Genomic DNA, 12,738 nt, shown 5'->3' on the forward strand with positions numbered 1-12,738 from the left:
GTATCATCCCCACTACACACTGGATTTCTCAGTTATTAATGTTTGTCATTAGCAGCATTACGCCAGAGGACAGTGACTAGGGAGAGAAACCAAGCACAAATTTATATGGGACAAATATTGACAATAGCTCGCTCCTGGGTATTCGACGGAGAATAAAAGATGCAAACTATGTTAATGAATGGTAATTAACCACTGGGGCATAGTGCTCCCCAGGATCACAGCTAAATTGGTCCCTGTGTTGCTGGAGAGACAGTCCTGGGCTAATCCACCCTTTATTATAGAAAGATAAAGTAAAAAATACACATCATTAGCATATATTTGAAAGGGGGGTGGGATAAAAAGTTGAATTATTTCTTGTTAATTCCTGAATGGATGATTTTACATAAGGTTGTTAATTGTACTTTAAAAAAGAGGGAATAATTGAAAACAAAGGGATGAGAAAGGAGAGGAAGACATGATCAGAGAGAGAGAAGTGTGGTGGTCTCGGGTGTAGGACTCCTGCTCAAGGACAGAGGAGACCCAGATCACGGTTTGATATTCACTATGAATAATGAAAGACGAGAAAGAGAGAGGGAAGAGAAACATAAAAGGGCTGGAGAGGTACGTCAAGGGTGAGACTGCTCCCTCTCTACCACTGGGCTGCTTGTATGTGTGGCCCACTGAAGACCCTCGTTAATGAAGTCAACAGTGGGGGTCGCTCATTACCGTCGGAAACCATGCTGATGGTCTACCAGTCGCCTGTCAATCATCTGGGAGACAGGGAGCCCCGCCTCCGCCCGTCCAATAGAGGAACTGAATCGGGGTCCATCACTGTCAACAAGGCAGGACAGATACACTACTGTCTTTCTATTAGCCTCAGTTCTAATGAGACTAGCCTGGATATAAAAATTATTTGGTCTTAACTTTAACCACTGACCCAACAGTACATTCTGGCTAAGAAAACATTGCAGCACATGATGCATCAAGAAAATAATCAATCTTTTAAAGTGGCAATAGGTAACTTTTCGTGCAATAGAAATGTGAGTTATAGATCTATCATTCCACTTGAAAGCAAGTATTGTTTTTGTGTATTTTACTTTCGGTTTTGTACATTAGCTTCAAACAACTGAAAAAACAATATTTTTGGTTATGGAAAATATATTTCACAGCGGTTTAGATGATACAATGATTCTCTACACTATACTATCTTATTTTGTTACATAAACTGACATTAGGAAAACGATTAGAGTTTTAGCAACCAGGAAATGGTGGAGAGATTTCTGCATAGTGCAACTATAATGTGACAGATCCATAATCTTGACTCCATAGTGTCAAAATAAAACAATTGGCAACACACTTTTATTTCAATTCAGTTTCAATCAATTAACAATATAACATAATTACCTATTGCGAAATACCGTATGAAGTGAACACACAAATGTCTAGTAGTATCCTGAAATAAAATACATTTCAGAATATACCTAGACAAACAAAACACACAAAATGTATATTTTATGATATCATTGACGTTAAGAGCATTTGGTCACTGAAACGTGAACGGAACAATGGAATCCAACCGGTCCAAATGGGACATGGAATGCATGTGTCGGGTTTGAGTCCAGTATATCCTAAGAGGAGAGAGAGTATGTCTGCTTCTTACTTTAAGAGGATACTTTTTCTTTCGTTGAGTCTGCACTGTTGGGTCAGGTCCCACTCCGAGCACCCTGGGGGGTCCTTGAGATCCACAATAAATTACTGAAAATATCAAAATAAAAAAAACATAACAAATCATGTCTCAGTTGAAGTAAAAACGTAAGCATAATGTTATCATCACCTCAGGATGGCGTTTGGAGTAGGGAGAGAAAGAGAGTGAGCGTTTGTCTCTGTACTGTAAATTAGCCTGACGCTAAAGGGCCCTGTCTCGCAGATGGAGCGCGCTAACCACTAACGCAGATGTTGGGGGCTCATTTACAAAGGCTGGGCCCCGGCACGGCACTAGACCGCTGCGTGAGCGAGTGGCTCGGAGTGAGTCGACAGCGCTTTTCTCGTAAATATTGGTTCTGGAAGCGCGGCGTTGAGGCAACTTCATACACGTGCGTGCTCACGCACACACACACACACACAGAGAGCAACTTCAGGTCGACTTGGCCAACTCAGCCCCCGCTGAGAAAGAAAGGCCTGGGCACGAAGGAGGGATGGAGAGAGAAGAGGAGGAGGAGAGTAAGAGGATGACAGTTTTTCCCAGCCGCAGCCCTCAGCCCCGGAGTGGGAGTCAGGCGATTTCGCTGACTGGTGTTGTGAGCGCGGCCAGCGCTTCTGTCAGCACTTTCCTCTCCTTCATCTTCACACACAGCACCTCCATTAGGAGAGCAGCAGAGGGGATCTGTGGAGGGGGAGGGGAGAGGGGAGAGAAAGAAGACAGAAAAAACACAGAACAGTTAAAGTGTGCTTTTTGACACTTGGCATCTTTTCAGAGGGCAGGTTTGTTGTTATTGTGGTACAGTATTGAGAGGAGAGAGAGGTTGGGCCTGAGAGGGGCAGTAGAGAGACAGGTTGGGCCTGAGAGGGGCAGTAGAGAGACAGGTTGGGCCTGAGAGGGGCAGTAGAGAGACAGGTTGGGCCTGAGAGGGGCAGTAGAGAGACAGGTTGGGCCTGAGAGGGGCAGTAGAGAGACAGGTTGGGCCTGAGAGGGGCAGTAGAGAGACAGGTTGGGCCTGAGAGGGGCAGTAGAGACAGGTTGGGCCTGAGAGGGGCAGTAGAGACAGGTTGGGCCTGAGAGGGGCAGTAGAGAGAGGTTGGGCCTGAGAGGGCAGTAGAGAGAGGTTGGGCCTGAGAGGGGCAGTAGAGAGACAGGTTGGGCCTGAGAGGGGCAGTAGAGAGAGGTTGGGCCTGAGAGGGGCAGTAGAGAGACAGGTTGGGCCTGAGAGGGGCAGTAGAGAGAGGTTGGGCCTGAGAGGGGCAGTAGAGAGACAGGTTGGGCCTGAGAGGGGCAGTAGAGAGAGGTTGGGCCTGAGAGGGGCAGTAGAGAGAGAGGTTGGGCCTGAGAGGGGCAGTAGAGAGACAGGTTGGGCCTGAGAGGGGCAGGTTGGGCCTGAGAGGGGCAGTAGAGAGACAGGTTGGGCCTGAGAGGGGCAGTAGAGAGACAGGTTGGGCCTGAGAGGGGCAGTAGAGAGAGGTTGGGCCTGAGAGGGGCAGTAGAGAGAGGTTGGGCCTGAGAGGGCAGTAGAGAGACAGGTTGGGCCTGAGAGGGCAGTAGAGACAGGTTGGGCCTGAGAGGGGCAGTAGAGAGACAGGTTGGGCCTGAGAGGGGCAGTAGAGAGAGGTTGGGCCTGAGAGGGGCAGTAGAGAGACAGGTTGGGCCTGAGAGGGGCAGTAGAGAGACAGGTTGGGCCTGAGAGGGGCAGTAGAGAGAGAGGTTGGGCCTGAGAGGGGCAGTAGAAAGAGAGGTTGGGCCTGAGAGGGGCAGTAGAGAGAGAGGTTGGGCCTGAGAGGGGCAGTAGAGAGAGGTTGGGCTTGAGAGGGGCAGTAGAGAGAGGTTGGGCCTGAGAGGGGCAGTAGAGAGACAGGTTGGGCCTGAGAGGGGCAGTAGAGAGAGAGGTTGGGCCTGAGAGGGGCAGTAGAGAGACAGGTTGGGCCTGAGAGGGGCAGTAGAGAGACAGGTTGGGCCTGAGAGGGGCAGTAGAGAGACAGGTTGGGCCTGAGAGGGGCAGTAGAGAGAGAGGTGGGGCCTGAGAGGGGCAGTAGAGAGAGAGGTTGGGCCTGAGAGGGGCAGTAGAGAGACAGGTTGGGCCTGAGAGGGGCAGTAGAGAGACAGGTTGGGCCTGAGAGGGGCAGTAGAGAGACAGGTTGGGCCTGAGAGGGGCAGTAGAGAGAGAGGTTGGGCCTGAGAGGGGCAGTAGAGAGAGGTTGGGCCTGAGAGGGGCAGTAGAGAGAGGTTGGGCCTGAGAGGGGCAGTAGAGAGAGGTTGGGCCTGAGAGGGGCAGTAGAGAGAGGTTGGGCCTGAGAGGGGCAGTAGAGAGACAGTTGGGCCTGAGAGGGGCAGTAGAGAGAGGTTGGGCCTGAGAGGGGCAGTAGAGAGAGAGGTTGGGCCTGAGAGGGGCAGTAGAGAGAGGTTGGGCCTGAGAGGGGCAGTAGAGAGAGGTTGGGCCTGAGAGGGGCAGTAGGAGACAGGTTGGGCCTGAGAGGGGCAGTAGAGAGAGGTTGGGCCTGAGAGGGGCAGTAGAGAGAGAGGTTGGGCCTGAGAGGGGCAGTAGAGAGAGGTTGGGCCTGAGAGGGGCAGTAGAGAGAGGTTGGGCCTGAGAGGGGCAGTAGAGAGACAGTTGGGCCTGAGAGGGGCAGTAGAGAGAGAGGTTGGGCCTGAGAGGGGCAGTAGAGAGAGAGGTTGGGCCTGAGAGGGGCAGTAGAGAGAGGTTGGGCCTGAGAGGGGCAGTAGAGAGACAGGTTGGGCCTGAGAGGGGCAGTAGAGAGACAGGTTGGGCCTGAGAGGGGCAGTAGAGAGAGAGGTTGGGCCTGAGAGGGGCAGTAGAGAGAGGTTGGGCCTGAGAGGGGCAGTAGAGAGAGAGGTTGGGCCTGAGAGGGGCAGTAGAGAGAGGTTGGGCCTGAGAGGGCAGTAGAGAGACAGGTTGGGCCTGAGAGGGGCAGTAGAGAGAGGTTGGGCCTGAGAGGGGCAGTAGAGAGAGAGGTTGGGCCTGAGAGGGGCAGTAGAGAGAGGTTGGGCCTGAGAGGGGCAGTAGAGAGACAGGTTGGGCCTGAGAGGGGCAGTAGAGAGACAGGTTGGGCCTGAGAGGGGCAGTAGAGAGACAGGTTGGGCCTGAGAGGGGCAGTAGAGAGAGAGGTTGGGCCTGAGAGGGGCAGTAGAGAGAGGTTGGGCCTGAGAGGGGCAGTAGAGAGAGAGGTTGGGCCTGAGAGGGGCAGTAGAGAGAGAGGTTGGGCCTGAGAGGGGCAGTAAGAGAGAGGTTGGGCCTGAGAGGGGCAGTAGAGAGACAGGTTGGGCCTGAGAGGGGCAGTAGAGAGAGAGGCTGGGCCTGAGAGGGGCAGTAGAGAGAGAGGTTGGACCAGAGAGGGGCAGTAGAGAGAGAGGTTGGACCTGAGAGGGGCAGTAGAGAGAGGTTGGGCCTGAGAGGGGCAGTAGAGAGAGAGGTTGGGCCTGAGAGGGGCAGTAGAGAGAGAGGTTGGGCCTGAGAGGGGCAGTAGAGAGAGGGGTTGGTCCATGTTTAGTGTTTTCCACAAAGCATTTCTTAAAAACAGATTACTTCGCAATAATGAAAAAGGAACAGCTGAGCACTTTGTTCTTTTAGGATGTCCTGAGGTACAATATACATACAAAAGTATGTGGACACCCCTTCAAATTAGTGGATTTGGCTATTCCAGCCACACCTGTTGCTGACGGGTGTATAAAATCGAGCACACAGCCATGCAATCTCCATAGACAAACACTGGCATTAAAATGGCCTGTACTGAAGAGCTCTGTGACTTTCAATGTGGCAACATCATATGATGCCACCTTTGCAACAAGGAAATAATAAAAGGAATAATGGGGCTGTTTTACATGGTTAGGGTCCCTTAGTTCCAGTCAAGGGAAATCTTTACGCTACAGCATTCAATGACATTCTAGGCGATTCTGTGCTTCCAACTTTGTGGCAACAGTTTGGGGGAGGCCCTTTCCTGTTTCAGCATGACAATGCCCCCGTGCACAAAGCAAGTTCCATACAGAAATGGTTTGTCGAGATCGGTGTGGAAGAACTTGACTGGCCTGCACAGAGCCCTGACCTCAACTCCATTGGCCTAATCACCCAAAATCAGCACATATCCTCACGAATGCGCTTGTGGTTGAATGGAAGCAGGTCCCCGCAGCAATGTAGTGGAAAGCCTTCCAAGAAGAGTGGAGGCTGTTATAGCAGCAAAAAGGGGGAGGAGGGGGGGGACTCAATTTTAATGCCCATGATTTTGGAATAAGATTTTGGATGAGCAGGTGTCCACATACTTATGGTTCTGTAATGTACATACTGGTGTTCTGCTAGTCAGCATGCTCTCTGAGTGAACATTCAGTGTTGTATAAGAAAGGAGAGGAGGACACTCTAGACTAATGAGAGTTGCACTCAGTGTTAAAGTTGAGAGGAATAGTTTGGGTTTCTCTCACTGTGTATGTGTGTGTGGTTTCCTTGCTGCAGGCGAGGGAGAGAGAGAGGGGGCAGTCTTAACCTCTGCGCCTCGGCTAATTTTGTTTTTCCTCTTGCCTCTCAAAACCGACACAAGGACTTTATGGAAATCAGGCCCTGGTGATCAAAGGCAGATATATCACACATACATATTCACATTAACTCCGTGCATCCGCTCTGAAACGCTGGGAAACCTATTCATTCCTGTAGTGGGGTTTTAAAGTCTCGCTGTGGCCAGGTTTGAGTAGTAGTGGACTGAAGCTGGCTTAGCTCTGAAACTCATAACAAGTTGTATTATGCTTTAATCATAGAACATATCTCCATAACATATGTCAACCAGATCAGCACTAAGTACTGGAGTTCACACTCTTCACACTCAGATCTTGAAAGTGAATTGAAGTGGCTTACTGGAGGAATTATACAGAAGTTAAACATTCAGGATGTTTATTTTGCTCTTTCTTTATTTCTCTGTCTGTCTGTCTGTCACGCACACACGCACTGCTGAGACACCTCTCTGTTCCTCTGAGTCTCCTCTACCACTGCTGAGACACCTCTCTGTTCCTCTGAGTCTCCTCTACCACTGCTGAGACACCTCTCTGTTCCTCTGAGTCTCCTCTACCACTGCTGAGACACCTCTCTGTTCCTCTGAGTCTCCTCTACCACTGCTGAGACACCTCTCTGTTCCTCTGAGTCTCCTCTACCACTGCTGAGACACCTCTCTGTTCCTCTGAGTCTCCTCTACCACTGCTGAGACACCTCTCTGTTCCTCTGAGTCTCCTCTACCACTGCTGAGACACCTCTCTGTTCCTCTGAGTCTCCTCTACCACTGCTGAGACACCTCTCTGTTCCGCTGAGTCTCCTCTACCACTGCTGAGACACCTCTCTGTTCTGCTGAGTCTCCTCTACCACTGCTGAGACACCTCTCTGTTCCTCTGAGTCTCCTCTACCACTGCTGAGACACCTCTCTGTTCCTCTGAGTCTCCTCTACCACTGCTGAGACACCTCTCTGTTCCTCTGAGTCTCCTCTACCACTGCTGAGACACCTCTCTGTTCCTCTGAGTCTCCTCTACCACTGCTGAGACACCTCTCTGTTCCTCTGAGTCTCCTCTACCACTGCTGAGACACCTCTCTGTTCCTCTGAGTCTCCTCTACCACTGCTGAGACACCTCTCTGTTCCTCTGAGTCTCCTCTACCACTGCTGAGACACCTCTCTGTTCCTCTGAGTCTCCTCTACCACTGCTGAGACACCTCTCTGTTCCTCTGAGTCTCCTCTACCACTGCTGAGACACCTCTCTGTTCTGCTGAGTCTCCTCTACCACTGCTGAGACACCTCTCTGTTCCTCTGAGTCTCCTCTACCACTGCTGAGACACCTCTCTGTTCCGCTGAGTCTCCTCTACCACTGCTGAGACACCTCTCTGTTCTGCTGAGTCTCCTCTACCACTGCTGAGACACCTCTCTGTTCCACTGAGTCTCCTCTACCACTGCTGAGACACCTCTCTGTTCCGCTGAGTCTCCTCTACCACTGCTGAGACACCTCTCTGTTCCTCTGAGTCTCCTCTACCACTGCTGAGACACTCTCTGTTCCTCTGAGTCTCCTCTACCACTGCTGAGACACCTCTCTGTTCCTCTGAGTCTCCTCTACCACTGCTGAGACACCTCTCTGTTCCTCTGAGTCTCCTCTACCACTGCTGAGACACCTCTCTGTTCCTCTGAGTCTCCTCTACCACTGCTGAGACACCTCTCTGTTCCTCTGAGTCTCCTCTACCACTGCTGAGACACCTCTCTGTTCCTCTGAGTCTCCTCTACCACTGCTGAGACACCTCTCTGTTCCTCTCTGCAGAGACAACACTACACACACAATCACAGCTCAGCTCCTCACCACTGCTCTAATAAGCTAACTACAGTACACGTACAGCCACTAACTAAGCAAACAAACAACTACACAGTCAAATACAGTATAAAGAGATGCCACAGCACAGGGCTATGGGAGAGGAGACTGACAGGGTCATAATGATGATAATAATAATATATGTTATTTAGCAGATGCTTTTTATCCAAAGTGACTTACAGTCATGCGTGTTTACATTTGATGTATGGGTGGTCCTGGAATTCTGGCATTGCAAGGACCATGCTCTATCAACTGAGTTACAGAGGACCACATAATGATCATTATGATTGATATGGCTAAATAAAGGTAAACATACTGATTGAGAAGTGTACCTCAGTCTATTCTGGTTTAAGTGTGTCTAACTCATAGTCTACATAAACACAACCTTCCTTATTCACAGAGGTGACCTATCAGGTTTGTATGCTGTGTGTATTCTGGCAAAAGGGCCTCTGTACTTCTGCACGGAGCGTTTTCTTTTAGTAGCCGTACGGGTTCCATTTGTGACAGTCAGTGAGATCAAACACAGAGCTTGCTACCTGGGGCAGGTGAACACACAGGCCCTGGAGCAACACACACACTGTACCCATGTCTCTGCCTGCTCTCTCTAATGGCACCAGAGGGACCGCTAGGACCTGTCATTACTATGTAACCGCTGCTTTACAGGGGCCCCGGGCCCCTAGGGCAGATCGCACCTTATCAGTGGACTCCCCCATGAATGTCTTTCAGAACCCTCCGGGAACCTGTTTTGTTCTTTGTCAGTGACTCTTTGTTAGTTCCACCTTCTGTTGAGTGGCAAATTTTTGGTTTCTTGCTGGGAACGTACCAAATTGTTAACGAGCAACAACAACTGGGCCCTAAAAGACACCCACCAGAAGAGGCAAACAAAATAAAACCCAAATCAAACTAAAAGTCAGGAAGCAAACCAAAAAGTGGAGCAAAACGAAAACAGGGAAGATCAGATACATTAGTTTTATTTAGATATCAACATGGGCCAGCACAGGTGAAACACCTTCTGACTAATGAGGTGACAAGCCAGCACAGGTGTAACACATACTGACTAACGAGGTGACACCAATCGGTGCGCCCAACATGCTAACGTCCAACCCCAAATATAAATGGAAAGACCAAAGCCTGTAAAAGCTTCCCCCTAGCCCCCATCATTATTCAATATACCCCGCAGACCAGAGTCATTGTCTGGATATGTTTTCATTAACACGGTCCGGTGTGTTAGCGCTGACGTGCTAAGCTACCCGCGTTGAGTGTGTTGAGATACTGACAAGAGACAATATAAGGTGGCCGGGGGCGCGACGTAAAGGTGGTTTTACCAGACCAATTAAATGACACTGTTACTCCAGTGCCTGGGGCGCCGCTGGAGGCGGGGAGCCGTTTGCGGTACAACACCGGGGCTCCTGTTGTGCGTTAGACGCCATTACGTGAAACAACACCTCCCTTAACCGATCGATCATTCACACGCTTTCTGTTCTCCCTCGGAACAGGTTAGCAGGTTTCGAGGGCCCAATTTGTGTAAGGAGAGGTAGACATGCATGGTGTTAGTGTGGAAGTCTAGATAGACATGGAAAGGGGGAGGGGGACGACAGAGACAAAGGAGCGGTAAACAACACATTTTTTAGTTGTTGCATTGCAGCAAAGTTCTCTTGCAACAGGGTGATCAAATTAAGATCCTGCATCTGTACCTCTTAGAAATGTGATTGACTGATTGATTGATTTAAAAATGCTTTAGATTCAATGCTTGTTCTCCAGTGCCCTTGCATACACCACTGAAATGGTACAATATGTTTTACCGTCATTTATAAAGCGTCGATAAGACACCTCCAATCTAGGCCACCGCGGGGAAGGGAAGGAGACATGATCACAGGGAAACACTTTATGATCTTTGATCTGCTCACTTTTGTTTGAAATCAAAGTTATCAAACAGGGAATAAACAACAAGGAACAAAACAAAAACACACAAAAGCACCGAAGACCTACTAAAAAAGTCTGCATTTGATTATCCCGATAATGAATATGTCACATGCAGATTAAAAAAGACGAAAAAAAAACTCAGGTGAGTAAAAGGAAAAAAATCCCAAAGTCTATTCTTCTTCTCCTTCTTTCTCCTTGGTAATTACGGTTCTCTCTCTCGTTGCCGTGTTCCTTTCTATTCTCCCCTTTAGGGCCCCGGGGGACTGATATGAAAGGGAATTGGACACTTGGGGCCATAGATACTGTAATTAAAAATCTTTGCCTTATTTTGGAGTTGATATTTAGTTGGGAAACATCATCAGGTCTGTGCAACCTGTGTTATTAGAGCTGACCTAAATACAACCCAGATTAAACGCTTCAGCAACGCTACGGCAGCCCTTGTTTTTCACTCATTAGAGTGGAAATGAGGTGATCATCATAGACACAATTCAGGTATAAATACATTAAGGTTATATCCACACAAAAATGATTCTGCAATGCTGCTGAAACCCTTTGTACCTGTTGGCAGAAACATACCATACTGTTCACTAAGAAGTGTAATCCTATCACAAATGAAACATACCATACTGTTCACTATACTGAAGTGTAATCCTATCACAAATCAGAAACATACCATACTGTTCAATACTGAAGTGTGTAATCCTATCACAAATCAGAAACATACCATACTGTTCACTATACTGAAGTGTGTAATCCTATCACAAATCAGAAACATACCATACTGTTCACTATACTGAAGTGTAATCCTATCACAAATCAGAAAAACATACCTATACTGAAGTGTGTAATCCTATCACAAATCAGAAACATACCATACTGTTCACTATACTGAAGTGTGTAATCCTATCACAAATCAGAAACATACCATACTGTTCACTATACTGAAGTGTGTAATCCTATTACAAATCAGAAACATACCATACTGTTCACTATACTGAAGTGTGTAATCCTATCACAAATCAGAAACATACCATACTGTTCACTATACTGAAGTGTAATCCTATCACAAATCAGAAACATACCATACTGTCACTATACTGAAGTGTAATCCTATCACAAATCAGAAACATACCATACTGTTCACTATACTGAAGTGTGTAATCCTATCACAAATCAGAAACATACCATACTGTTCACTATACTGAAGTGTGTAATCCTATCACAAATCAGAAACATACCATACTGTTCACTATACTGAAGTGTGTAATCCTATCACAAATCAGAAACATACCATACTGTTCACTATACTGAAGTGTGTAATCCTATCACAAATCAGAAACATACCATACTGTTCACTATACTGAAGTGTGTAATCCTATCACAAATCAGAAACATACCATACTGTTCACTAACTGAAGTGTGTAATCCTATCACAAATCAGAAACATACCATACTGTTCACTATACTGAAGTGTAATCCTATCACAAATCAGAAACATACCATACTGTTCACTATACTGAAGTGTAATCCTATCACAAATCAGAAACATACCATACTGTTCACTATACTGAAGTGTGTAATCCTATCACAAATCAGAAACATACCATACTGTTCACTATACTGAAGTGTGTAATCCTATCACAAATCAGAAACATACCATACTGTTCACTATACTGAAGTGTGTAATCCTATCACAAATCAGAAACATACCATACTGTTCACTATACTGAAGTGTGTAATCCTATCACAAATCAGAAAACCATACTGTTCACTATACTGAAGTGTAATCCTATCACAAATCAGAAACATACCATACTGTACACTATACTGAAGTGTGTAATCCTATCACAAATCAGAAACATACCATACTGTACACTATACTGAAGTGTGTAATCCTATCACAAATCAGAAACATACCATACTGTTCACTATACTGAAGTGTGTAATCCTATCACAAATCAGAAACATACCATACTGTTCACTATACTGAAGTGTGTAATCCTATCACAAATCAGAAACATACCATACTGTTCACTATACTGAAGTGTGTAATCCTATCACAAATCAGAAACATACCATACTGTTCACTATACTGAAGTGTGTAATCCTATCACAAATCAGAAACATACCATACTGTTCACTATACTGAAGTGTAATCCTATCACAAATCAGAAACATACCATACTGTTCACTATACTGAAGTGTAATCCTATCACAAATCAGAAACATACCATACTGTTCACTATACTGAAGTGTGTAATCCTATCACAAATCAGAAACATACCATACTGTACACTATACTGAAGTGTGTAATCCTATCACAAATCAGAAACATACCATACTGTTCACTATACTGAAGTGTGTAATCCTATCACAAATCAGAAACATACCATACTGTTCACTATACTGAAGTGTGTAATCCTATCACAAATCAGAAACATACCATACTGTTCACTATACTGAAGTGTGTAATCCTATCACAAATCAGAAACATACCATACTGTTCACTATACTGAAGTGTGTAATCCTATCACAAATCAGAAACATACCATACTGTTCACTATACTGAAGTGTAATCCTATCACAAATCAGAAACATACCATACTGTTCACTATACTGAAGTGTGTAATCCTATCACAAATCAGAAACATACCATACTGTTCACTATACTGAAGTGTGTAATCCTATCACAAATCAGAAACATACCATACTGTTCACTATACTGAAGTGTGTAATCCTATCACAAATCAGAAACATACCATACTGTTCACTATACTGAAGTGTGTAAT

The 12,738-nt window shown here is 46.7% G+C and overlaps 1 protein-coding gene across 1 annotated transcript in view; it reads right to left on the bottom strand.

Annotated features, from left to right (window-relative positions):
• Positions 1-1,308: 1,308 nt before the first annotated feature.
• The window catches only part of LOC127922111 (centlein-like), a 108,994-nt gene continuing 97,564 nt past the window's right edge, over positions 1,309-12,738 (bottom strand). Inside the window, exon 17 of the mRNA XM_052505780.1 lies at positions 1,309-2,362. Within this exon, the coding sequence (XP_052361740.1) occupies positions 2,252-2,362 (111 nt within the window). The 3' untranslated portion in view covers positions 1,309-2,251. The remainder of the gene's footprint in view (positions 2,363-12,738) is intronic.

The sequence above is a fragment of the Oncorhynchus keta genome, unplaced genomic scaffold (assembly GCF_023373465.1).
Source record: "Oncorhynchus keta strain PuntledgeMale-10-30-2019 unplaced genomic scaffold, Oket_V2 Un_contig_24616_pilon_pilon, whole genome shotgun sequence".
Taxonomy (NCBI): Eukaryota; Metazoa; Chordata; class Actinopteri; order Salmoniformes; family Salmonidae; genus Oncorhynchus; species Oncorhynchus keta.